Source organism: Prionailurus viverrinus, chromosome E3 (genome assembly GCF_022837055.1).
Source record: "Prionailurus viverrinus isolate Anna chromosome E3, UM_Priviv_1.0, whole genome shotgun sequence".
NCBI lineage: Eukaryota > Metazoa > Chordata > Mammalia > Carnivora > Felidae > Prionailurus > Prionailurus viverrinus.
This window is the reverse complement of record NC_062576.1, coordinates 6,650,612-6,677,984: the sequence shown is the minus strand read 5'-3', so window position 1 is coordinate 6,677,984 and position 27,373 is coordinate 6,650,612. Positions and strand designations below refer to the sequence as shown.

Genomic DNA, 27,373 nt, shown 5'->3' with positions numbered 1-27,373 from the left:
TCACCTGCCAGCTCAGGGCTGGAGCTTTCGGTGTGGGTGGGCTGGGATTATGGTTCTTTGCTCTCAGACCTCACCCCCACACACATACCTCCATGCCCCAGTAAAATCCAGGACCTTGATTCTGATTGGGGCTCATACAGTCCTAGGAAATAACCTACCATTTATTATGTACCTGTCCAAGCTGGGTTCTCACCCACGTTATCACTAATCACTGAATCCCTGAATCCCATGAGATCAGCTGTATCAGCCCTACTTTTGCAGAGGAGGAAACTGAGGCTCTCAGCAGCCGTGGGGCTTGCCTAAGGCAGGCAACTGGTCAGCGGCCAAGCTGGAACTCACACCCTGAAGCCCACCTTCTTGGGACGAGGCTGAGTGATGGAGGGAGGGAGTATCACCAGAAGCCCCTACCTTGGTATGCCCAATTTTGTATTCATTCACATCCAGGTCAATGGACCCGAGCAGCAGCTCTGAGGCCTTCTTGTTGTCTACAAACCCCTGAGGAATCACATTGGGGTTCAGCACTTGGTACCTGTTGAGAGAGAGATGATGACAGCCACCATCACGCCCAAGCTGGCAGTTCAGGAAGTACATCCATGCAGTTGACCCATCCATTGGTCTTTGTGATGGCCGTGGAATCATGGTTAGACCTGTTCTGCACATGCCCGAGGCAGGCACTGGGGTGGGACTGGCAGGAGACATTGGGGAGTGAATGTCTGTGTGGGTCAGGAGTTCAAAGGGCTGGTGCTCCTAGAAATGAAAACACTAAAAACTTTCCTTCCTGATCTTTTCTTCCAGACATAGGAGAAGCACTTCTTTTTCTGGCCTGCAAGCAGCCCCCTTTGTGATTTAGACAAGTCCTTCCCTGTTTAGAGCCTTCAGAGGGCTTGGACGGGATGACCTCTAATGACTTGTCCATCAACCTATGGTCCTATGTTCTAGCATGTAGGGAGTGGGCAGAAGGGAAATAATCCCTAAGGTGGAGGTGTTACTTTGGGTTCCCCCAGAAGCAGACCCCGGGACAAGGTATCCACATGCAAATAGTTTACTTGGGGGATGGCAGAGTTGGGGAGGGGGACAGGGCAGTCAATAAGAGGCATGTTATCAGGTCAGTTATCAGAATGGGCAGCTGGGGATTAATGTTGCTAGGGGGTACTGGGAACAGTGGTGTGCTGAGACCAACTCCTACCGGCCGGCCAGAGCCAATTGGGTGAATCTCTCCCCAACCCCACATTCACTGGTGTCACATCGCTTGGCTCGAAATCAGCCATGGGAGTGTTTACACCATGGAAATCTAGAGACACTACAAATCAGGGCTTTTTAATTTCTTAATTTTTATTATTTTTTAAAAATGTAACCTGGAGAACCTGTTGTTAGACATTTATCTGGGAGCCTCACTCATAGTTAGCCCACCAGAAGAGTGAGGGAATTGAAATACTGATATGCCAGTTGTCTGTAAGTCATTGGTTATGGGCCGCTCCTGGGGAAGGCATTAATTCCTGAGACTTTCAGCCTGCCAAGTAACAAAGCTGCTTCAAGAGCCAGAGAAAGCCCTCAGGCACAGAAATGCAGGTTCTGGCAGTTGAAAGTCAGGCCAAGGTGTACTCAGGTAGTGAGCTGCCGTCATCGTACCCGTAGCATCTGCTACAACAGGACTGTATTTATCAATCAGTCCATCCCTGGAAACTGAGAACTGTACTCAGGCTATCAGGAAGACGTCACTCACCTCTGTTTGAACTCTGGGTACTGCATCCTGTTTGGGAAGCCCTTCCTGCAAATACGGATGCCTTCCAGGACTCCGTTGCAAGCCAGCTGGTGCATGATCAGGTGGGCGTCCACCACGCCTGCCAAGAGGGAGGGTGCAGGATGTAGTCAGTGTTCTAGGGTGGCACAGGCCACTCCTTGTCACTGCAGAAAGCTAACTGAACGTCTGTGTTGTCAACCCCAGTCTCCTCCCGCCATTGCACGCAGGGCCCCACAATTCAGCCAAGACCAAAGGCCCTCCTGAGTATGACTTCTAGCTGGTTCTCACCCAGCCAGAACATGATTTTCGCTTTCCAAAACAGCTAGAATATGATTTGGGGGGGATCCATTTTGGGGGATCCTTTCAGTGCCCCATTTTGTGCCCTAGTCATCCCTCGTGATTAAAAGTGAACTTAATTCAGGGCGCCTGGGTGGCTCAGTCAGTTAAGTGTCCGACTTCGCCTCAGGTCATGATCTCACGGTTAGTGAGTTCAAGCCCCACATTGGGCTCTGCATTGACAGTGCAGAGCCTGCTTCGAATCCTCTGTCTCTCTCTCACTCTCTCTCTCTCTCTCTCAAAAATAAAGAAACATTACAAATTTTTTAAAAAGTGGATTTCATTTATACCTGGCTCACAGTTTGTGTGCAACAAACATTAGCTATTTTTATTAACGGTTATTGTTTCATTGGGTCAAAACTGTCCCAAGTTTGAAAAATTGGTGGGAGGAGAGGTTGGCAAAGAAGAGAAACAATACATAAGGTTTCAAAAATACTAAACTGCTCTCTATGTGTTCACTATGCTAAAAACAAGAAAGGGTATGTAGTTTAAGCAAACACTAACTTCACAGAGCCTGAGGACTTCCAGCAGGGAGACATGTCCCCATGATGTACCTGATTGCTTGAACTCGTTGGGGACAATGCAGCGGACAAAATGGGGAGCCGTGCTGTGGAGGGTGGCCATCAGCTTATTCAATTGCTCCTGGGGGTGGAGGAAAAAGGAGAAGAAAGACTGAGTTAATAAGCTCAGTGTTGGTGTTGCAGGATACCAATGCTCAGGACAGGTCTTTATTTAGATTTCAACTAATTCATGTCTTTTTAAAAATTTTTTAATGTTTATTTACTTTTGAGAGAGAGACAGAGCGTGAGCAGGGGAGGGGCAGAGAGAGAGGGAGACACAGAACCCAAAGCAAGGCTCCAGGCCCCAAGCTATCAGCACAGAGCCAGACACGGGGCTGGAGCCCACAAACTGTGAGATCATGACCTGAGCTAAGGTCAGATGCTTAACCGACTGAGCCACCAGGTGCCCCTAGAGTGCAATTAATTAAGTTAAAATGTAAATTCAAATTGAGTTCTTCTGCTGCGCCAGCCTCTTTTCAAGCACTCACTAGCCATGTGTGGCTAGTGGCTACCATCATGGATGGCATATTGGGCAGTGGCCGTCTGTCATCTCAGAGGGACTTGCCCAAGGTGACGTGGTTTTCAATAAGCAGGGCCCTTCTTGATTCAGCGCTGGCTCATCATAGAGTCTCCATACTAGAAGGAACCATAGTGCCTGTGAGGACGAAGCCCTGCCCGTTGTTAACCTCCCTATGGAGGTTCCCTCCTCCTCTGCTTGGATTCCTCCAATGAGGTAGCCCACTCCGCTTCCAGGCGGCTAGATCCTTGGCAAATATTGAAATCTTTCTTCGGGCCACATCTCCGTATTGGCTGCCTTTCTGCACTTTGGAACGTATCCCCAGTAATGCCCCAAATCTGTGGAAGTTGTGACCGGCCCAGAGGATCTGCCAGCCAACTCTGGGGCTCAAGATCTTAGGCACTGATATCTCCAATGATGCTACTCCCTGGGTTTCAGTCCGAAATGATGTGGTTGGACTGAACCATCTCTAAGGGTCTTTTCTGCTCTGAGGTCCTGTGGTTCTGTGACCCCTTTGGAAGGAAACAGACTCCTTACATGGAAGAGGCAACCATAGGCATAGAAATGAACTCGTCCTGTCCTGGGCTGGGAGGTGGAAGCCAGACCACCACACCATTAGAAGGGAGTGTTCAATGGAAAGGAGGGTTCACTGGATGCACAGTGGCCTCTGGGGCAGCCCCTACTCACCCTGTAGAAGTTGGAGACTGTCATGAAGGAAGACCCCCTCTTCTGCTTCTTGCTTCCAGCTGGGAAAGAAAAACACACGTTTCATGTCAAAACGCAGCATGGAGACAGGCAGCCCCATTCAGTGCTCCATGTCGAGGAGACACATTCTCTGGTTTAAAAAGGCTTTTCTTAGGAATAGGTGAGGTGGGGGCCCTCACACCAGGAAAAGGACATCTACCAGGGAAGGGTTGAGTGGGATGACCATGGTCTAATGGTCAAAAGGAGCGCTATGCTCTCTGGAAAGGGTGTAGCCCTTTGTGACTTAGGGCTACACATAGGGACAAACTGTTCCCATTGCCTGGTCAGGAAGAAGAGCCTGCAGACCATCTGGAGGCATTGCACGTTGGTGGTGAAAACGTCAATGAATTCAAGGAAATTTGCAGCTCTTGCCCCACTGAGTGGCAGCCACCTTGGGCAGCTCCCATCCAGGCCGTTCCCTGTGGGCCACATGACCTCGATTGGGTAGGAGGCAGGGCTGGGCTTGGTCTGAGCCTCAGACAGAGGAGAGCAGGGAGCAGAAAATAAGCACACGCATTTGGGCATCCACTCTTCCAAAGCAGTATTGCTCCACCCAGAGGTGACACGGGCCCAGCGGGCAGTACAGTTGACGGAAGCTCTCGCAGGATGCACGCGCACCTCTCCACTGCACTGTCATCCATGGCCTCCCTCAAGTAACTTGTCACCCATTCATCCACTTCGCAGGAGTTGAATACGGTGAGTTTTGTTTCCTTGTTTCCATTTTGGCCACTAAAGGGCATCAGCACAGGGGGACTGGACACAACAAGGGGTCATTCGTACCTGGAGCCTCCTCTTCTTTGAAGAGAAGGGCCAGTAGCACCAAGGATGATTTCTGGAACAAGCCCACCACTGTTTCATTCAGGGGGTCTTTGTTCTTCTCCAGCCATCCTGTAATGTTGTAACCCACCTGGAGGGGACAAGCGCCAGTGGTTACCTTCCAGGTCTAGCATCCACCTTTTGGGTCCCACGGCCAGAACCTCTACCTACAGGTTCTGCCTGCTCTGGGTTCCCAAGATCAACCTCCAACCCCATCTCCTGGGGCTTCAGCTCTTGACCTGATGACTTTCCTGGAGTCCTGGGATGTCCCTGAACCACAGTAAGAGGTGGAGTCCCCATTATCTGCTTTCATGGGCATTTGCAGTTTGCCTGTTTAGGTCACCCTGTCTCTGAGCTTTCCCCACAAAACAGGACTCCCCAGCTACTTTCTGTCGGGGTGTGACCTCCTCTTGCAAGTCTGGCTCGGCTGGCTACTCTGAGCCTCCCTGACCTCCTGGCTCTTTTTCTACCCAGGTGGGTTGATCTTCTTCCAGGCTCAGCCCTTGCTCTGACTGACTGGCCTCGACCAGGGAAATCCTGAGCTACATGAAGAGCTCCCTACAAGGGTGTCTAGTCTCCCCTTGCTCAAGGGCACACATCCCTTGGTCATTGCCTGGAGGAAGGGGGGCTCCATCCAGCCACACCTAGGATCCATGTGTTTAGTTAACTGGACATCCATTAATTTCTATTTCCTGTTTTGCTACGTGGCCCTAGCTGGGGAGGCAAAGAGGAAGGCGCATTTCAAATTCTTCCACTGAGCGTAGGGAACCGAGGAAAACAGATAAGAAGCAGAAACCTTTGGGCTTTCCTTCCCCTGTAGAGCATAAAGACATTCATCACCTGCTGGCCTTACTTTAGAGCCTTCTTGGAGGTGCATGGGTCCCATTAGACTTTGAATATTCCATTGCTATCAATAGAGAGCCCTCTCATTTCATCGTGGGAGGTGAGGCGGAGCACTGCATTCGGCCTCCAAAGCTGCTGTTTACTCTACTTGTTGGCATAATTCATTTTGCAAGTAATTGGCATTGTTATGGTTGATGTGGTCATAAAATCCTGGCCCCGATGCCCGATCCAAGAGCAGCTTTCCTGACAGCTCTGTGCTAAGGCTGCTGTTTCCCTGCAGTTAAACCCACAGAAGCTCAACAAACTCCAGTGGTAACAGGGAGCACGGGCGTTTACAGTAATACCGCAAATCGCAGGGAAATAAAACACATTCTCAAGAGCTGGCTGAACAAACGTGGTCTCCCCTATCAGTTATTCAAATAAGAAGCTAATTCCCTCTTCCCCAAGGACTAAGTTTGTCATGAGTGAAAAAGCCACTCCAGAGATGTCGTTTTGTTGCTTTGGTGGCCATGAGCCGTCAGAAGGGTAAGTTAATCCATTGGGGGATAATTGATAGGCTCGTGGACTTTTTTCCCTTTTTTGCACGTGTTGTAAATTCTGTCCAAGATCTAAGTGCAGCTGTCAAACCAAGGGCTGCAAACAATGGTGTGGCCCTGGCAGGTGAACTGCTGGCGGTTCCCTGGCAGGCATCCTTGGCTGGATTGCTTTGGATTTCTCAGAGGGAGAAGTGATGAGGAAGTATGAGTCAGGGGTCATTTCACTGAGCTGTCACCCTGTTCTATGGCCGCTGCACCAGCTGGAGGCAGGAAGCCTCAGCAAGGTCACGGCAGGAAGGACCTACAATAGCCAGAGCCGCCTGCAGCAAGAAGATAGATGGCCGCAGGAGGCGCCAACAGGGTACTCACAGTGCCTGCATAGTGGACGAGCTCGAAGTGGGCCTCGGGCCCCTTGCCTTTGCCCCCCTTGGGCTTGAGGAAGTTGCTGGACTTTCCCAGGTGGTTGTCATACAGGGCCGCCTTGAAGGTGGCGTCGGTGGCCTTGGGGAAGACACACTGTTCCTCCAAGATGGAGAAGATGCCCATGGGCTAGAAGGAAGAGCGGTGGATGTTGTTAGAGGAGGCCATAGGACCCCAATGGGGCCACTCAGGTGTTGGCCTGGGGGTGGTGGGAGGGGCGCCCCAGACACCCGCGTGGCCAGCCAGGAAGCAGAACTCTGGGCATAGACCCCCAGGAACGGTGAAGCTGCTCCAAGGTCTGGTCTTCGAATGCCAAGGCCATTTACACTTGAAAGAGACTAGAATTCATTGAGTCTAACAGAAGGGGAGATGGAAGTCTGAAAGGGCTACTTAGCTCCCCAAATGCTAATCCCTCCCAAACAGTGGTGCCAGGTAGCCTTGGCCCTCAGGGAAATGGTGAAATCAGTGACACCCGTCCTCTCTGCATTTAATTCTCTGTTATCCGCTCCTGCCCTCCGTGACATTCCCGGCTACCAAGAACCACATATGGTTCTTCTCACAGAAGAGGAGAGCTCACATGGGAGCTCATAAAACTGTCAGTGACTTAATATCTATGGAGGGTCTGGATTTCTAAAAATTTCTGGAAGAGGGCAGTGCTTAACCCCAAAGCTCAAACATGAGGGACATTTCAGGCTCTGTGACAGCCGGACAGGGGGGTATTTGTCGGTGTTAGAGGACAGGTGGATTGTGTGTGCAGCCTGTTTGAGGAGACTCTTTTCCTGGGAGGTTGAGGCTGCGCTCACATCGGGGACCCCAGCCTGCTTTCTCACCCCTAGGCTGAGTCTCAGAGACAACATATATTCTTTCTCCTATCTCTTGAATTTTTACTTTTTAATAATTTTAAACTTGCAAAAGAGTGCAGAGCATTCCTACACGTCCTTCATTCAGCTTCTCCAAATGTTAATGCAACCTTGGTAACGACAATGAAAACCAGAAAATTAACATTGATACAATACTATGAACAGACTGTTCACATTTTGTCATCTGTCCTGTCAATGTCCTTTTCCTGTCCCTTTTCTGCATTTGCTTGAACAGTATATATTCTTGAACTAGGCCATTTGCTAGGACATTCCTGATGGTGTGACTACAGGGGTGGCGATTAGGTTGTCTGGGTTAGAACCTGACTGTGCCATTCACAGGGTGTATAATCTTGGACAAGTTTCTTCCCTTCTCTGTGCCTTAATGTTCCCATCTGTGAAATGGTTGTATTGTGTCACACACACACACACACACACACACACACACACACACACACACACCCTGCCATATATATGGTAGCTTGTGATGATCCAATGAGTTGAGGCATACAACAGCCCAACTAATGGTGACCATTGCAATCACTGTTGTACCCATTTTGCAGAGAGGAAGCTAGAGGTCAGACCAACCAAGGTCATTAGTGGTGTTGCTGGTGTCACTTCCCTGCGGGTCCCCGTGAAGTCCCCTTCTGAGGGGCAAGCCCTGATCAGGGTCCTGGCCTCTCTCTTGAAGCCCCTCCTCTGAGCAGCGAGTTACCTTTTCCAGGAGATCAATGCAGGCCTGCAGGTCAAGGCCAAAGTCGATGAAGACCCACTCGATGCCCTCCCTCTTGTACTCCTCCTGCTCCAGCACGAACATGTGGTGGTTGAAGAACTGTTGCAGCTTCTCGTTGGTGAAGTTGATGCACAGCTGCTCGAAGCTGTTGAACTGAGGAGGGAGGGCAGAGAGCAGAGTGTCAGCCGGGACCCAGACAGAGCCTCCCGGGGGCCGGGACTGAGGGACAAGTGACAAGCAGAGCTCAAATTTGCCGAGGGCCAACTAGCGTCAGGCGCTGCCCAGATGCCTGAATGCCGACCCTGGGACGGTGCTGCATCAGCCCTGCAAGAAGCCCTTCTCGGTGACCATCCCCTGCAAAGGCATAGAGCAGCTTAGCACCTGCAGAGGAGGGTGGGGGCAGAGGGGGGCAGAGGGAAGTAGGAGGGAAGGGGAGGACAGGGGGCGCCCAAACCTTGGATGCCGTCTCCTGTAGTTAATGAAAATCATTATGGAGGGGTGCCTGGGTGGTGCAGTTGGTTAAGCATCCAACTCTTGATCTGAGCTCAGGTCATGATCTCACAGTTCGTGAGTTTGAGCCCCACATCAGGCTGTGCACTGACAGTGCGGAGCCTGTTTGAGATTCTCTCTCCCTCTCTCTGTCCCTCCCCTGCTTGGGCTCTCTCTCTCTCTCTCAAAATAAATAAACTTAAAAAAGAAAGAAAAAGAAAATCATTGCGGAAAGAATCTTTTTTTTTTTTTTCCAGGATAGAAATCATTTGAGAGGCTTTATGGATTCTGCCCTGCTGTGTGCCTTTGGACAGTTCTCTCTCTGTGTGTAGTTTTTTTAATCCTCATCTGTAGGATGAAAGGGCTTGAGGGGTTTACAAGCCTTTAACAAAAAACCAGAGAGTGCTTTCTCTTGATGAAACCCCAGGCTAAAGCAGAGTTGCCATTGTAGTCCCAGAGCACACACACGTGCTAGACCCTGCACTGAGATGCCTCTGCTCGAAACCTGACGAGGCAAGAATGATTAGTGTCCCCATTAATACGTGGAGAAACAGAGGCACACGGCTTGGAAGTGGCCCAAGATGGGATTCGAACCCTGTTTGTCTATAGCACACACTTTGCTGTTGGCACATGTCATCCTCCCTTCCTCTCGTCCCTCCCCTGCTGGCTCTCAGAGGCTCCCCAGGATACCAGGGAGCACAGTCCAGAAACTCTAAGCCTCCTTCTACCTACGAAATTAAATGACTCTCTTGGAAACGGCAGCCAAATTAGCCTTTTAGAGCCTGAAAGAAATTGGGGTAAGCTTTTTTTTTTTTTTAAATCCATCTGTGGCCAGTAGAAATTCTTAAAATAATAGGATAGTGGAGTGAAATGGACTTTGTAGATCATCTCTCCCCGTTGGTTCATTTTAGACTTGAGAAAACTGAGGCTCAGAGGGGGATAGCTACTTTCCTAAGGCCACATAGCTAGTTGATGGCCAACCTGAGTCCAGAACCAGATCGACTGACTCCTAATCATGCGGCCTTCAATTACAAAGCTAAAATATTCCTGACCCACTGCACTAGCCTGGGATGAGACCCGAGTCTCTCTTGTGTAGGAAAAAGGTGAGAGGTCACCAGTGTTGTGCTGGTACATCAGCTTGCTCACTCGCTCTCTCCCTCCCTCCCCCTCTAAATAAATAAATAAATAAATAAATAAATAAAGAGCAAATAACTGAGATTGGCCCGCCCCAGGTCCGAGATGAGAAACCAGAGAACCACGGTGAGAAGTAGCTTCTGGAAGAAAAATGGCCACCCCAAAGCAGAAACAGAATGCCAGGGCAGGCACACCTCAAAGATCTCGAAGCCAGCGATGTCCAGCACGCCGATGAAGAATTGCCTCTGCATCTTGGTGTCCAAGGTCTTGTTGATCCTGACCACCAGCCACTTGAACATCTTGTCATAGATGGCCTTGCCCAGAGCCCCGATGGAGTTGTGGCACTGTTCCATATTCTGGCCCTTCTGCACAAACTCATTGCCTACTTTGACCCGGGGCCTGGTGATGCCCTTCTGGAGCTCCCCGGAATTGAGACCCATGAGATGGGCAACTTTGTCAGCCACTGAGTAGGGACAGAAAAAGCAGGCAAGTGAAAGAAAGATGATGCCCTACCCCGGAGAAGCCCGGCGCCATCTATTGTGTTTAGGGAAGGGGGTGGGGGCAGGGTGGCAGAGACCCCGTGTTGCCAATGAGAAAACAGAGGTCTGAGATGGTTTCCACACTCGCTCAAGGTCAAGTGGCAAAGCAGAGTAAAGAAACCGAAACTATGGCTCTGACTCTCTGTCCTGTCTCTCTGAGATTATTGATGTCTGGACATCCAAGGAACATTCTTGGTTTATAGCATGTCTCTGAAATGTTCACAAAGCCTCAGAGATCTGTGAGCCCCCGCCACTGGTGCTGCCTCCTCCCTGAACAGCCAAACACCTACCCTCCGTGGTGTCCACTTCAGCCTGCTCTTCTCTGGGCTTCTGCTTGAACTTCATGTTGCCAAAATGCATGATGCCCCCGGTCAGCTTATAAATGCCAATCTTTTCGTCGGCGCTGAAGCCCAGCACGTCAAAGGCAACCTGCAAGTCCACAGGGAAGAGAAAGGCAAGAAACTCCTGGCTTCTTGTTCCACAGAACAGAGGCCACGGCACTGCAGTTGTGGGCTGGCCCTGATGGGCCACTGCGATACGGTGTGGGCTCTGGAGGTCAGACACACCCTGGCCAGAGACAGGTCTGTTTTCCTCCCAGGGGCCCAGACCAAATGCTGTGCACTATAGTCATTTGTGTTTATCTAACCTCCCCGGCCTCTGTTTACTCATCTGCAAAATGGGGACAGTAGGTGGTCATAAGGATAAACGGAAATGATGTGTAAATGTTTAGGCCATTACTTCACACACAGTGGGAATTAGATACACAATAACACATTGGAGGTGGCATTATTATTACCATCATTATTACTGTTCAGGCTTCATGCTAGGTCCTGGGAGAGGGAAAGGCCAAGATGCATCACGAATCAATTCTACTATCAAAGAGGAGAGTGGACACAAATACCCTAACAGAAGTTACAGGTGCTTGGAGTGAGAAGAGGAGAGAGAGAGAGAGAGAGAGGGTGCGGTGGGAACTTAAGAGACTGGAGGGTCACTTCTAGCCAGGACGTGAAGCAGATGGCCCCTTAGGTTCTGTGGAATCCTAGTTCAATTCTGCTTGCTGTGACGGGCGGGAGAGAAGAGCCAGCTGCAGCCCGGGAGACCCCCGGGGGGAGAATCTGGGCCGCTGCCTGGCTGCTCTGGGTGGCCCCACCCCAATTCCAGTGGCAGCGCATGCAGGGCCCCACAGTTTCCGTCTTGGCTGTCCCTGTGGTGTGCCGGCCACGCCCACCCACTCACGTCTGTGATCTGCAGCTCTTCCCCGTCGTCCATGTTCTCCACCACTGTGACGCCCTGGCTCACCCAGTGGTACTCCTTAGGGTTGGGGACCAGCAGCAAAGTCTCTGCCAAGAGCAGGAAAGCAGATTAGCAGCTTGGTGACCTGCGGTTTTCTTCTCTTTCCTTTCTAAGCCGTATCCCCTAAATGCCTCTCATGTGCCCGGCATGATGCAGGGGGCATCATGGGGCTACAGAGCTGAATAAGATATGATCCCTACCCTCAGGGATCACCCAGAGTCATGGAGAGATTTGAAAAGGGTACTTGAGGAGTTTTAGGATAGCAAGAGGGTCTCGGGAACTTGGTTGTGTCCTCCATCACTTGGCCCAGTACCTGGCACCTCCTGGGCGCCCTGTAGATATTTGGGGAATAAATTAATTCCTATTTATTTTCCCCTTCCTCTCCCCTAGAAAAAGCCATTTACATTCTAAGGCAGAAGGTAACACAATGATTGCAGCGGGCAGTAACAATCACTGGCACGTAAGAAGCATGAAGATTGTGCTTTTACAAAGAAAGATACACACTTCGATTTTTCCTCAAATGTGTGCCCCTCTTGATCTGTCTTTGTTTTTCTGCTTTTGGAGGAGACGTTGGTGCAAGAAATACTTTAATTTTCCTACATCTCTACTGTTGAGAAAAACTAGAGCCCAAGAAGGAAGATAAATGTGGGCGGTCACCCTGCTCGAGGGTCAGGGATGCAGTGGGGCTTGGTGGGGAGTGTGGCAACCAGGAGAGCTTGAGCCCCATCTGAAGGGGCCACCACCATCCGACTGCCTTGATTGGAGCCGTGTGGGAGGGCAGGGCCATGGCTGCTGGATCTTCTATAACTTCAGAGAAACAAGAAGTTGGTGATGTTTTTTGTTTTGTCTTGTTTTACTTACAACAGGGATTACTATCAAATTCCACTCATTGGTTCAGAGACCCTAGTGTTGTCAGTGAAAGACTTGCCCCTCATGGAGCACACTACCCACGCTTGTGAGTTTATCAACAAGCCAGTGGCCTCAAATCCAAGGGTGGTGATTTGTTTTGTTTTGTTTTATGTGAAGTCTTCCAATTTCAAAATGCCGTCCGTTAATTAAAAGGGACAGTGTGTCCAACACAAATAAAGCCCACTTGTGAGTGGGGAGAGGTCCCTAGTCTTTGGTGGGGTTAGAAGGTGTGTGTGTGTGTGGAAGAGTGAGTCTTCATCTCTCCCCTGACTTTATACCCTGAGCAGGTCTGCCATGAACAGTTGAGCAGGTTGGTGCCTGCACAAGAGCATCTAGGTGAGTGAGTGCGTATACTCTGCTCATCAGACTATGCACTCTGTGGGCTCTGTCCACCTAGAGGGGAGCCTCTTGTTATTGCATGTGCAACAGTCCTGGGCTGACATCTCTGCTCCTGTCTAGCTCTGGGCCCAGAGGCAGCAGGTGCAAGCCCCATATCTCAGGTCTGTGTCTCGGCCCTGAGTTGCAGGCATTCCAAAGCCCCATCTGTGGTATGGGCCAACAGCGGTGCTAAGTCTCATGAGGCTGTTGTGAAGAGGAGACGTGAGGAGAACCTCAGGCAAGTTCCCTGTAGCCTATGCACACAACTGTAAGAAATTCATGCAGAACCACAAGGGATGGCACCAGACCCTCTGCGTTCGGGAGTCTGTTTGTTACTGAAACAAGAGGAGAAGCAAGTTAAGGGGCAGGTGGACAGACATCACGATCTTTACCAATAAGTTCAGGCTTCTTGTTAGAGAGAATCTGGTAGAAGATGTGGTAGCCCCTCTCAGCTGCTTGCTGGGAGATGACACGAGATTTCTCTAAGAGATCTGGAGAGGAGGAAGTACAGGAACATGAACACAGACCCATGCTGTCTGGGGTGCAGGGTGCCATCGCAGAAGGGCTCCCCTCTCCGTATAGTCCCATGCGATAGCCAGCTCAGGGGCCATTTTCTCCACCCCAGACACAGCTTCTGGGGGCCTCACTGCCCACGGAGGGGACCCCCGGGGGGAGAAGGGCCAGCCCCCTGGGCGTGAGACAGCAGGCTGCCTTCAGATGGGCCCTGCCCTGGTTTCATGTTCCTCTGTTGCTGTTTTGAAATTCTTAAAAACTTTTTTTTTAAGTTTATTTATTGTGAGAGAGAGAGAACTAGTTGGGGGGGGCAGAGATAGAGGGGGACAGAGGATCCAAAGTGGGCTCGATGCAGGGCTCGAACTCATAAACCGTGAGATCATGACCCGAGCCGAAGTCTGATGCTTAATCGACTGAGCCACCCAGGCACCCCAAATTCTTAAATACTTTTTTTTTTTAAAAAAAGGAGCCTCTCATTTTCATTTTACCCCGGGCCCCACATGCTATGCAGCTGGTCCCTCCCGGAAGAACCCTCCAAAGGGGCCTGACTCACAGCTCTCGATGTCCGCTCCAGCCAGTTTGCCTGTAGTTCCGAAGTGGATTCGGATGAACTTGCCCTGAGCACGGAGGAAAGGGCCGTGAGGGAGGACGCGTGTGGTGCTAGACCAACTCGTGGGCCGGGTTTGGCCACAGTCCCCCACTGGCAGCCCCCCTGAGTTCCAAGAGCGCTGTTTGGAATGTAACTGGGCCAGACATGGCTGTACGTGGAGCCACGGATTTCCCATGCAGAGGAGTTAGATGGGGCTTGGAGCTAAATTTAAGGTCCGTGGGGTAACCCCACAGGGTATTTGTGGGGAGAGGAGCACCAGCAGGAGGGACTGGGATCACTGGAAAGTCAGCTTAGAGGCAGGCATGGTGAGAATTTGACCAGCGGGCGTGGGGGGCACGCTACTGAGTCTCTTTATTGAGACACCACATTCCTCTCCCTGCCCTTTGGCAGAACCACCAATAAATTCTCCTGGAAAGAGGCTTCTCTGTGTCTCCGCCTCTGCTCCTCCTGGCCCATCTGCTCACCTCTATTCCTCACCTGCCTCCACTTCCTCCCTACCCAGCCCTGTTTACCTAGGCTCCCCGCCAGCACCCTGGTAATGAGGGGCCCCCCGGCAGGAGATTGGGAACCAGGAAGGAAGCCCCTCACATAGTGCCCCGGTAGAGGTCCCACAAGAGAGCTGAGCTGGTTCCAGAATCCACCAGGGCCCTTCGGATGGACGGCACCCTTCCTGCATCCCTCCGGCAGGGGGATGGGCAGAGTTGTCTGCAGCTGGGGGGATGGGAAGAGCTGTCCACAGCTTCCAGCCGCTGTGAATCTCTGGCTCCCCCGTCTGACTTCGCAGCCCCTCATCACCCTGTTACCAAGTCTCTGCATTCAAGCTCTTTGATTTCAGTACTGATGTGGGCTATGTGTGATGTAGACCTTGACAGATAAGGCCTTAAAACTCTCTGGGAAGGAGATGCTGTGACTTGCCTCATTCCATTTGCATGCTTAAATCAGCCCCAATTTGCTTACCTGGAATAGGGTGATGGCACCTGTCCCACCACCCCCAGGGGCCACTGTTGTTGTTCACACTTACAAAGCGAGAAGAGTTGTTGTTTCTGATGGTCTTGGCGTTCCCAAAAGCCTCCAGTACAGGGTTTGCCTGGATGATTTGATCCTCCAGGGACCCCTGGCCCAGAGAGAGACACACACACAAAGTTGGGTGCTGCCTGGGGATTCAGGGCTTTCAAATGACTCTGGCTTGTGAGCTGGGAACCAGGAGGGGAATGGCCTTGGGGAGGCCTGGAAATCAGGGCAGGAAGGAACCTGTGAAGAGGGCCACCCCCTGATGACCATCCCCCTATGGCCCTGACACCGGACGGCCACCTGTCAGATGACAGGCCCTGATTCTTAGCTGGTGCTGGAGAGACTCCAGAGTGAGCCTGAAAACCCTTCCCTGGGCATCCCTGGTCTTCCTCATGAGCCTTTCCTTTGTCAGCTTTTGTAGCTGCCCCTGGCCCGGCTATTGCTCCTTGGGCCCCGGGGCCATGGGGGCCTGTGGAAGCAGCTGATGAGGAGCTGATGTCCCCCATCCTCCCCTGCCAGGCACAAATGGCTCTGCCACCTACCCCTCTGGGGACAGACATAAAGGGGGGGGCAGCAGAATACATCCTGTAGGGGGAGGCCCAGGTCTGCGGCCTCCTCCTCCCAATGTGGTCCTTCCTACCCTTGTCTCCAAGATGCCTCCTCCTCTGTAAAATGGCCCAAACCCCAGGACACCTATGAGGGTCACATGGGCTCTGCATGTGTGCTCTCCTGTGTGTGTCCCCCTGTGTGTGTCCTCCTGTGTGTGCCTCCTATGTGTGCCCTCCTGTGTGTGCTTTCCGTATGTGCCCCCCTGTGTGTGCTCCCCTGTGTGTGCCCCCCGTGTGTGCCCCCCTGTGTGTGCCTGAAGATAGGGTGGGCTGGGGTGACAGACTCTGAGTCCGCCCATCAGCCCTACCTTTCCATCTGAGGACTGTTTGCCAGTTCCCCCGACATTGGCAAAGTACTGGATGACCTTCTTCGTGTTCTCAGTCTTGCCAGCACCGGATTCTCCACTGCAAATGGATAATAGGAGCAGAGTGAAGTGCAAGGAGGGGCTTGGCTGCAGAGAAGCAAAGCAATAAGCGGTGGAGGCTGAGTGTTGCCATGATTCATCCCTCAGCCGGGACACAAAGGTTGGGGAGTGGGGACACAGACCCCCCGCCCCCCAACCTCAGTTTCACAAGTGCAGCCTTAAGGTCCTGCTAAGCCCATTCACAGCCTGCAGATTTCCATACCAAGTCCCACCAATTAATTCTAAGAAGGCTTAATTACATGTGTAAGACACAGACCTAATTATATGTATATAGACCGAGAGACAGAAGGGACACTTACGTGATTAGCATAGACTGATTTTCACGATCTGCAGGGAAGAAAACGGCAACAGGAAGATGTAATTAGGAATCACTTAGGAACTAGACATTTGACATCGCCCTGGCCGAACAGTCTGCATCTCCCTGCATCCCACCCAGCTTGGAGGTGGGCTGCAGTGACCAGCAGAGGCCAAAGCCCCCAGATCCTGTGGAGTCCCCTTCTCTAGCATGCATGTTTGTAGAAGGGCCAAGAATTTACCAGCCACTCTTTCCACCAGCCCCATCCCGTATAGATAGCTACCAAGTCATTAGCAACATAACAGAAATTGCTTCACCAGCCGCTGTGCCACATGCCAGAGTCCTACAGGGAATGGTTAAGTGTTGGCTTGAACTCTGGGCAAGTCGCTTAACCTGGCATCTGTGTGTTTTGTGAAGCTTAAATGAGATAGGGTGTGAGGTAGGGCCAGTACTTGGCAAGCACCCTCACTGAGCCCTGGTACCCAGTGTTAGCATTACATGCTGCTGCTCAGCACTTTAGCAAAGAACGTCAGCAGGTGGCATGGAGTCCAGGTTGGGATTGGGTAGCCCATGGTTCTCATGCATTTGGAGCCAGTGGCAAAAGAACTTTTGTTGCCCACCCCAAGAGCCCCGGCAGCCCCTAGCCCACTCACTCATGAGCATGTCATGGTACGCATTGTCAGAGATGGAGAAGAGGTGGGGTGGCATCTCTGTGCGCTTTTTGCCTTTGTACATGTTGGCCACGCGGGCCCCGTAGATGGGCAGCCACTTGTAGGGGTTGACTGTCACACAGAACAAGCCTGAATAGGTCTGGTGGGAGGGAAGGGAGACAGTTAGCTGGCCTTTCCTCCTGGTGCCCTCTTCCTTCCAGGCCCTAGCCTGCCCTGGAGCAGCCTGGCTGGAGGTCACTGCCAGCCTAGAGGGATACAATGGTGTCCCCTCTGGATGCAAAATCTATGTCTGAGCGTCTATTCAGTAAGCAAAGCCATCTTTCTCTTTCATATATATGTGTCTCATTTTATTTTGGTTTAATTATTTGGATAGATAACATAGTAATTCGTATGGACAAATAGGCAGCAGAAAGCCCGCCCCCACCCCCACCCCCACCAACACACATTGCTCCCCTCCTCCTCCCACACACAGGTAAACGTGGTGTTAATTTTTAATACCTGCCTTCTGTGGTTTCTGTTGCATATACATACAAACCCAGGGATACATTCTTATTGCTCCCTTCTTGTTTTTAAAACAAAAGATAGCTCTCTATAATACTGTTCTATATCTTGCTTTTTCCATTTAATACATCTGGGAGACTTTGCGTGAGTGTTCACAGAGAGACCTCTGTGGTGTTTTAACAGCTGCGAAGTGCTCCCTGTGTGGACACGACCCCTCCTGGCAGACAGCGGGGTTTGATCTACTCTTAAGAAGAGATGCCAGCTTCTCTTTTCATTATAAGGCAATTTTATAAGGAAATCAACCCACTGAAAAGAAAAAAAAATCAGAAAAACCAATGAGGTAGTAGAAGAAATTGTCTGAGGGGAGAATAAGTGAGGGCAGAATAAGTGAGGCCAAATTTGTGGGTCCCCATCCATGAGTCCCAAACTATCCTTCTCCTTGCTGGACACTCACATCAACCTGATACTCCTGCCCACCGCCCCCGTGTCTCTTTTCAGTTGAACTGAAATCTTCCACTTCGGCCTAGATGGGAATAAACACCCACCCTGCCCCAGCTTCTTCTTAGCATAGCTGTGATATACATAATGAGTTTTAAAAGATATCTTATTACATAGAAAGTGATCCCAAGAAAGAGAAACAAAGATGAGATAGAGAGAACCCACTTAAGGAGTTGAGAGTATGACACACAGTGTGTTACCCTGGAACTCCTGGTGCTGAGTCACTCTTTCCCGCCAGCCCTGTCTCAGGGTGGGGGTAAGGCAGACAGCAGGTGGATGGATGGACAGACGGACGGACAAAGGGTGACATCTAACAAGGCTGTGTGAAGTCATCAGGGGGGTAAATGATGTTTTGATTGGAGAGTTTGCAGGGGTGTGGTGGGGAGGAAGACTTCTGGATAACAACCTCAGCAAAAGGTATTTAAGCTGCCCATGAGATGGCACCGTCACGGAGACATCGAAGGCTTGGAGTGGAAGTTCTAACGTGTCAAGAGCATGGTCCCTGTGCCCTTGTCTGAGCCATACTGTGTGTTGGTTGCTGGGAAGGTAGAGGAGCAGCTGTGCCCTTCCCATCAGGAGAGGGGCAGAAGATCCGCAGTCACCCCTCATCCCCAACCCCAGCCCCAGACACTCACATAGATCCTCATGTTGGTGTAGCGTTGGCGCAGGTTGTTCAGGACGCTGGCCTCATTCAAGAAAGTCATGTCCGCCATGTCGTTGGCTTGGTAGAATTTGGGCGGGTTCATCTGCTGGACATCATCCTTCTTCACAGTGACAGTCTGGGTGAGGGGAGTGTCAAGACGCAGCAGGAATTAGGAAATAGTACTGTCAACAGCCATATGGGCTCCTGGCACAACGTACCCCATACTCTCTGGTATCCTGGAAGGAACTAGAGTCAGGTGAACATTGCGCCCAACTCCTGGTCCAGCCATCACCGGGCAGCTTGGGCTGAGGAGGGACCTCCAAGGCCATATGAGCCCTAACTGCCTCCCCTATGAAATAGGGATGACAGAAGCTTCCTCAGCTGGTTGCTGTGAGAATTATATTAACGTAAGTGGGAGTGTCTAAAATACCTTATGAGCTATCAAGTCCCATTCCTAAATTCAGAGCACCTCTGGGCTCTGCTTCTCTTCCCACCAAGTCCATTCTGGTAGCTGATCAGAACTTGCTCTTTGATCCCAGGGACACTGCAGAGGTGTGATTCTTGGATCTCTGCCTTGGGAATTGGTGGTGGTTTCTAAACAGCAGTGAACTTTTTCATTAAAAAAAAAAAAAAAAAAGAAAAGAAGAAGACATTTCCCTGCTCCTACCAATCCACCAAGCCACTTTGAAAGATAAAATTGAAAGCAAGCAAGCAAACAAGACAAGACCAAAAAAAAAAAAAAAAAAAAAGAAAAAAACAAAGACAACAATGAGTGATGAGCAGTACATGTGTCAGGGTGAGGATAGCACAGGGTTGGGAGTCTGGAGCGCCTATGCATGGCAGGCAAATCCCGTCCCCCCTCCGCGCCCCAATTTCTTAATCTGTAAATGAAAACTAGCAGCAGCTCTTAAGTTCCAGCCTCTGGGACCGAAGCTCAAGACATGTGATCCAGAAAACAAACATCTTTGAGCTGCCTACAGCCTGACGTGGGAGGCTTGAACACATACTGGGCTTTCTGGGACTTTTAATAATTTATGAGTCCAATAGGCAGATAATTTGAAACCTTGACAGTTCTGGAAAATCTACCCACTAATGGTCCCCACGCCCCCTAGTAAATCAAGCTGGGTTCTATTCAGAGTCCATTTCCCCGGAGTTCCCAGATCTCTGGGCCTCGCCCTCAGGCAGACACTTCTCTCTCAGCTCCAGCACAGGACAGAGGCCTTTGCCTTGATCTCAGAAGCCAGGTGAGTCAGTCTTTCTGTCCCAAACCTGCGGATTCACACAGAAGTTACGTGCTGTCCTTAACGTGTATCTAGACAGGGGCCTCCGGGGCTCCACACTCTCCTTATAACACTGCAATGCTCTGCCCTGCTGCAAAGTAGTTTCTCTGGAGAAGTGAGCTGGACTTTCATGTTCCAACTCGCCTGAACCCAGCGATGGCCTCATCTCCCTCCTGCACTCCCCTGGAAGCAAAACAAAGCACGAGGCTCAGATGCCACAAGTTGTGATCACACAAGGTCTCTGGTCTCATGTATTCCCGACCGTGACCAAAGACCGCCTCACGCTCCTGCTGCATAGCCCACCATGGAGAGGTGATGTGGTGGTGTGGGGGCATACGGGTGTTCGAGCCAGATACAGCTAGGATTGAATCTGAGTTCATCATTTGCTGTCTTTGTGACTATGGGCAAGTTACCTAGGGTTTCCTTGATCCTTTACAAAATAGGAACTCCTAAAATCCTACTACATAAGATTCTTGAAAGGATTAAACAAAATGTCCAGCGCCTCACTGGGAGTCTGCTGTGGGGTAGGGGTTTAATTAACCAAACTTTCCATTCTCTCAAGTCATTCCCCCAGTCAGACACAGTGAGAGACTGTGAGAGACTGTGATGTCATACACAGCAGAGAGAGCGGTGTATTGGTAAACCAGCTATACAGGGGGTGGGGATGGGGAGAAATCCCTGATTTATACCATTTGTCAATTCCCATGGTGTACATACATCTGCCATTGTTGACATCAAGCTGCTAAATGTTTAATATGCAGTTGCAAAGCCCCTGGAGTTTTAGCATTGTGTCCTCACAAGCTAGGACAAACCAGCTCCAGCACACTGCCACCGTGCAGCAAGGGGATCTGAAGCCACCATCTATGCTCACACTGCTGGAGAGCCCCCAGGGCCAACCAGGGTGTTCTGGGCCTGTCCCACACTCCTCAAGCCATCACGGGCACATAGTGCACCTGCTGATGGCTTCTTCTCACTCCTTCACTTGAAAACCATTTGGGACTTTGAAGGTAAGTAACTCCCTTGACGATCTGGTGCACAAATGGACTATTGCAACATACAAAGTACTTCCATGTGCCCTACCATGTTGGAGTCTCTATTGGGAGAGAGTCAAAGCTCAGAGAGGGGAAGTGTCTTGCCCAGGGCCACAGTCTGAGTGCAGCTGAGTCTGAACTTGTACCCGGCACAGAGGACCCAAGAGGCATCTACTCTTCTTTCCACTCTGCCTCTTGAGCAGAAGCATGGACAGCAGCACCTGGGTGTCTGCCACTCCCAAAGTTTCATCCTTGGAGATTATTCCTCACTCACCTGGTTGTTGACAGTCTTCACGGTGACCTGGTCACCCTGTTCAGACTGGATCTCCCCAGCGATGAAGCCCTCCTTCTCGTCTTTGACCCAGCAGGACCTCTTGATGTCATAGGGCTTGTTCATGGCTTCTATCCTCTCCTTTTCGGGAGGTGCCAGGAAGGGCATCGGGTCCACATCGTCCCCACATTCACCTTTGTATCCACCAGGCATCGCGGCTTGGCTAAGGGAGGAGCGGGAAGGAACCGAGGGAGGGAACCAGGACTTCCCAGGGTGCTGTTGGAAAAGCAAGGACACTTTGCCAAGGCTCATGTGTAGGCTGGAATGAGTGCCCTGAGAGATGGGGCTGCTTCTCTCATGTCACTTTGGGTGTCTTGCTGCCATTAGGTTTTTAAATTTTTATTTATTTTTTTTATTTTGATGGGGTGCCTGGGTGGCTCAGTCAGTTAAGTGTCTGACTTCGGCTCAGGTCATGATCTCATAGCTCATGAGTTCAAGCCTCACATCTGGCTGCTCTGTGTTGTCAGCTCAGAGCCTGGAGCCTGCTTGGGATTCTGTGTCTCCCATTCTCTCTACCCCTCCCCTGCTTGCGTTCTGTCAATCTCTCTCAAAAATAAATAAATATCAAAAATTTTTTATAATGTTTATTTATTTTGAGAGAAAGAGAGTACGATCTTGATCTCACTCACTTGATCTCACAAACTGCGAGATCGTGACATGAGCCAAAATCAAGAGTCAGACGCCTAACCGACTGAGCCACCCAGGGGCCCTGGTGCCATTAAGTCTTAATAATTGAGAGTAAGAAATGAGGTAATAACTCCACAGAGTTGCTTACCCCCCACCAACCACAAAACACTTCTGTATCTGCCTCTCTCATATGCCCCTCACACCGGGGCTGTGAGGTAGGGATCAGGAAGCTCATTTTATGGAGGAGAAGACGAGAGCCTTAAAAATTTTAAAGTAAGGATTTCAACCATGAAATTGGGACAGGAAAACAATAACTACTTGGTTTCTGCTTTCCCTTAAGGTATGAGCAGAGGCCACAAGCCACATTAGTACCACAGTCACACAGTTTCTGTCGGGTTTGTCCCCAACAGAAAGCACAGCTAGTCTCCTTTCATTTTAGCGTGGTTGCAGACATCTCAAAATAGTATTTACCCTCAGTTCAACTTTGAAATTATGGTTTTATTAGACCCTCGGTTAGTTGCTATTTAAATCTACTTATGCAGAAGTGTACTTTTAATTACTATATCACAAATTGACTTTTAAATATTTTGATAACTGTATTTTAATACAATTGGGTTTCCTTTGTAACCCTATGTAGTTTTTTTTTTTTTTTTCTAAATGTATTTTAAAACACTAATGTGAGCTGAAGTCTACAGGCTTCACCAGATGCTAAGCAAACACTCGGTTCAGAATAATTGCCCAGATTCAATGATTACCTCTCTTAAGACAAGGCCAGCCTAGGGTCAAGTGGGGGCCTCTTGGTCTCCAAATCTAGACAATTTCACCAAACCATCAGGAGGGAGGAGAACTGGGGACTCGTGGTAGCAAAGAGAGAAGTCAAGGCATCCCAATTTATCTTGAAGGGGAAGAACCTTCTTGAAAGTTTGGGAAGGGGTGTGGTTCTGACAGGCAACACTGTTCTCCAGGCTGAGTATGGCCTCCAGCTCTAAATAAACCAGTTGGAGATGGAAGGGTCTCAGGACTGTGCCTCCCAGGCCCCTGCTGCACAGAGCTATTCTCCAGGCAGCTCCAGCTTTTCCTGTCTGGGGCCCTGGTGTTTCCAAAAGAGGCTGACCCAGGATAGGCAAGAGGTGGCAGTGAAGCCAGATACTTCCTCCTAGTCTCACCTCTCTGTGGGCCCAGCTTAGAGAGTTCTGCTTGCAGCCTGGGTTCCCCAAGCCCAAAGTGGGTCCCTTTCACAGGAAATAATGAGGCCAGCAGGGTGGGCCTCCTGTGCCAGATGGTGATGTCTGTGTTCCCAGTGGACACACTTTTAAATTCAGGTAGTAAAATGCATAGGGTCACCAAGGAAACAAACGGTATGAGAATATAATTAGCAAAATAGTAAACAACGCGTGATACGGCAATCCGCGTAATCCTTCACTAATGCATCAAATTACACGATCTAGGGGCGCCTGGGTGGCTCAGTTGGTTAAGCGGCCGACTTCGGCTCAGGTCATGATCTCGCGATCCGTGAGTTTGAGCCCCGCGTCGGGCTCTGTGCTGACCGCTCAGAGCCTGGAGACTGTTTCAGATTCTGTGTCTCCCTCTCTCTCTTCCCCTTCCCTGCTCATGCTCTGTCTCTCTCTGTCTCAAAAATAAATAAATGTTAAAAAATAAAATAAAATAAAAAAACCAAATTACACGATCTGACTGCAGCTCTGACAACCACTGTATTTCTGAAGCAACAATGGAAACTGACAGTCTTTCGAGCTCTCTGCATCAATTGTACCGCGATATGAAAATAGCAGTGATTTCCATTGCCGACAAAGTCACAGGTGTGGGTGACTGAGATTATAAAGGGTGGGGATGATACATTGCAGTCAAAGGATGTGAAAATCAGGATGGAACTGTTTTCCCACTGAAGATCCCTGAGCCTAGGGAGAGAGCCTGCCTAACCCGTCCTGAGTCCCATCCAGGGGAGCACTGGGCTGAGAGTCCTCTGTATCCCTGAGAGCTTCCAGCAGTTTGTCCAGCACCCAAGACACTTGGGTCTCCCTGGGCTCTGCCACAAGTCACCTTGGGCAGTTCAGTGGCTGCCTTGGGCCTCCCCCACCCCCTTTCTGGAAGAGAGGATTGTGCGACATAGACTTCCATTTGTTATTTGTTGTCCCCGATGGCTCAATTGCTTTGTCTTTTTGCTGCCTCATTTTCCTGCTTCTGTTTAACACAGATGGAAGTCACCAGGGAAATGAGACCAAAATCCACATGAAAAGAAAATGCAAGTATCAGCAAAGTCAGATTAAAATTCATTAGACTTGTTGTTAAAACAGAACCACTTTTAAGACTAGGACTGGGTGCCTTTTAAAATTGCTCTAATGTGGGAGGAAGGGCCAGAAATTCTTTGTTTATTCCAGTGAGGCTGTGTGTGTGTGTGTGTGTGTGTGTGTGTGTGTGAGTGTGCACGTATGTGTGCACTTCATGGTTTTGCCATGAACCACAAGCTGAGATATCGTGGCTATTGTCCTAACCTGGTGGCCCGGGGCACAGACCCCTGGAACCAGGCACTGCCCCAAGGACTATACAGGTCTTGGACACCACTCACCCCCCTCAGTGGCCACCAGCCTCTTGCTCAGTTGTGAGCTCACCTCCCAGGCACCCCCTGCACATTCAAGCTACTCCTGTCCCCCCAGACAACAGCTCTTTCCAGGCATCCTTGATAACTAAGCCCACTTTTTCTTTTTTTTTTTAATTAAAAAAATTTTTTTAGGTTTTTTTATTTTTTAAGTAATTTCTACACCCAATGTGAGGCTCGAACTCACAGCCCCAAGATCAAGAGTTGCATGCTCTTCTGACTGAGCCAACCTGATGCCCCTAAGACCCATTTTTTAAAATCATGAAGCACATAGAAAACACTCAGGTCAAGGAATGCAGAGGCTGAAAGGGTCCTGGAGGGGAGAGGGGGAGCAGAGATGCATTACAGAGGGTGGGAAGGACAGAAGGACAGGGCTAGGGTTGAGCCCGACATGAACCCAGCACCTTCTTCCTCCCCCACCCCAGAGCAGGGAAGGCAGGTGGTACAGTGAATGGGACTGATCTGGGTTCAAATCGCGATGGCTCCTGTCTCGCTGTGGAATGTGGCACGAGCCCCCCAGCAGCTGCCTCCTCACCCTCAGGTCCACGTCCCCTGGAGCACTGAATGAGGTGCTCCCTCTGCAGCCCCTGGGGCAGACTGGTGCTCAAAAAAATGCTCATCTCCTGATCCCCCTTTGCCAGTCTCTCATCATTACACCCACTTTCCTCAGGTGGCCCCTCCGCAGCCCCCACCTCCCCCTTTCCCATCTCCCCCCGCATCCCCCATGGTACCCACCTGAGACAGCACTGGAAGAGACTGGGTGCCCAGCAGAGGCTGGCCATTCCCTTTTATACCTGCCCAACAGGTCTGAGCCAGCAAAACCTTAAAAAAGAAAAGAACCCCCTCAGGGCTCTGGTGGCTCAGCTGGCTTCACCTTCCAGCGTTTGACTGGATGCTCCCGGGTCCCTCAGGGGGGATCAGTGAATGCTGTAATTTTAGGACATCCTCCTTCCTCCCATTGCCCTTGTGGGGAAACTGATGACCTCAGCCCAGGGGTGCGGGCGGTGGGCAGAAATAGAACAGCTGGCTAATGTGTTTTCCACTTAAAGCTGGGAATCTGCTCATGGAGGGAGTCGACTCTCAAGGAGGAAGACCCGGGTTGAGTCATCTGAAGCCTTTGGCATGGATGAGCCCAGATAACCAACTGGTTGATGATTAGCCTGGAAGGCCGGTGTGAGCTTGGACTTCACTCATTTGCTCACGGCCACAGGCCCCCTCCAGCCCACCATGGCCAGCAGAGATATCATGATGTGACTCCAGCTTTGAGTCCTAAAGCCCGGTGGTCCCCAGTTCCTCCGTGGCTTCTCATGCACTTAGTGACCTTGAGCAGGTCATTGCCCTCACTGGGCTTGCCTTTCCCACCTGTGAAGTGGGAAGAATGGACTCTAAGTGACTTTTGTACCTTCTCCAGGTCAGAGATGGTCTCTGAGTCTGGAAGCAACATGCGTCTGGAGGTCTTTCTTCCTGGCATCTGCCATCACCCTTCTCTCCACCCCCAGTCACTGTTTTTTGAATTGAGAAAAATTAATAGAACATAAAAGTAACCATTTTAAGTGAGTAACTCAATGGCACTGAGTACATTCACCATGTTGTGCAACCGCCACCTCTGTCTAGTTTCGAAACATTTTCATCAGCCCCAAAGGAAACCTGGGAGCCTTTAAACAGCCTCTCCCCAACCCTGGCAACCACCAGGCTGTTTTCTGTCTTTGTGGTTTCACCTATTCTCGGTTATTTCATGTGAATGGAATCATGCGGCATGTGACCTCTTGGGCTTAGCTTCTTTCATTTAGCATCATGTTTTCAAAGTTCACCCTCCTTGTTGCAGACGTTAGTACTTGACTCCTTTCTGTGGCCGAACAGTGTTCCATTGTATGTATCTGCCATACTTTATCCGTTCACCCATTGGTGGACATTTGGGTTGTTCTCACCTTTTGGCTATTGTGAATTGTGCTGCTATGAACATAGTTACATTTATTTGTCTGAGTGGCTGTTTTCGGTTTTTTAAAAATATATCTATCTAGGAGCCACTCGGGTGGCTCAGTAGGTTAAGCGTCTGACTCTTTCTTGATTTCGGCGCAGGTGGTGATCTCGCGGTTCATGAGATTGAGCCCCTTTTCGGACTCTACGCTGAGTGCAGAGCCTGGTTGGGATTCTCTCCCTTTCTCTCTGCCCTTTCCTCTCCCTCCCTCCCTCTCTCTCTCTCAGAAATAAACTAATTAAAAAAATTAAATACGTATTTACCTAGGAATAGAATTGCTGGATTGTTTGGTAATTCTGTGTTCAGTTTTTTGAGGAACCACCTGTTTCCACAGTGACTGAATCATTTTACCTTCTCTGTATCCTCACCAACACTTGTTATTTTCCTTTTTTGTTGTTGTCGTTTGTTTGTTTTGTTTTGTTTTTAATTATGGTCATCCTAGTGGGTGTGAAGTGGTATCTCACTGTGGTTTTTATCTACATTTCCCTAATGACCAATGATGTGGAGCATCTTTTCATGTGCTTTTTGGTCATTTGCATATCTTTGGAAAAATGTCTATTCAAGTCATTTGCCCATTTTTTTTTTTTTTAAATTTTTTTTTTCAACGTTTATTTATTTTTGGGACAGAGAGAGACAGAGCATGAACAGGGGAGGGGCAGAGAGAGAGGGAGACACAGAATCGGAAACAGGCTCCAGGCTCCGAGCCATCAGCCCAGAGCCCGACGCGGGGCTCGAACTCACGGACCGCGAGATCGTGACCTGGCTGAAGTCGGACGCTTAACCGACTGCGCCACCCAGGCGCCCCCATTTGCCCATTTTTAATTGGGTTATTTGTCTTATCTGTTGTTGAGTCATAAGAGCTCTTTATATATTTTTAGATACTAGATCTTTA

The 27,373-nt window shown here is 50.1% G+C and overlaps 1 protein-coding gene across 1 annotated transcript in view; it reads right to left on the bottom strand.

The window, feature by feature from the left end:
* Positions 1 to 25,259, bottom strand: part of LOC125154128 (myosin-16) — a 65,391-nt gene extending 40,132 nt beyond the window's left edge. Inside the window, exons 1-19 of the mRNA XM_047837874.1 lie at positions 25,239 to 25,259; positions 21,206 to 21,425; positions 18,613 to 18,756; positions 16,961 to 17,117; positions 16,312 to 16,339; positions 15,896 to 15,992; positions 14,990 to 15,082; positions 13,912 to 13,975; positions 13,238 to 13,336; positions 11,502 to 11,605; positions 10,556 to 10,694; positions 9,921 to 10,189; positions 8,086 to 8,256; positions 6,463 to 6,642; positions 4,679 to 4,805; positions 3,842 to 3,900; positions 2,632 to 2,719; positions 1,724 to 1,841; positions 409 to 529 (exon numbers count right to left, since the gene is read on the bottom strand). Coding sequence (XP_047693830.1) covers positions 409 to 529; positions 1,724 to 1,841; positions 2,632 to 2,719; positions 3,842 to 3,900; positions 4,679 to 4,805; positions 6,463 to 6,642; positions 8,086 to 8,256; positions 9,921 to 10,189; positions 10,556 to 10,694; positions 11,502 to 11,605; positions 13,238 to 13,336; positions 13,912 to 13,975; positions 14,990 to 15,082; positions 15,896 to 15,992; positions 16,312 to 16,339; positions 16,961 to 17,117; positions 18,613 to 18,756; positions 21,206 to 21,415 — 2,268 coding nt within the window. The 5' untranslated portion in view covers positions 21,416 to 21,425; positions 25,239 to 25,259. The remainder of the gene's footprint in view (positions 1 to 408; positions 530 to 1,723; positions 1,842 to 2,631; positions 2,720 to 3,841; positions 3,901 to 4,678; positions 4,806 to 6,462; positions 6,643 to 8,085; positions 8,257 to 9,920; positions 10,190 to 10,555; positions 10,695 to 11,501; positions 11,606 to 13,237; positions 13,337 to 13,911; positions 13,976 to 14,989; positions 15,083 to 15,895; positions 15,993 to 16,311; positions 16,340 to 16,960; positions 17,118 to 18,612; positions 18,757 to 21,205; positions 21,426 to 25,238) is intronic.
* Positions 25,260 to 27,373: the final 2,114 nt, after the last annotated feature.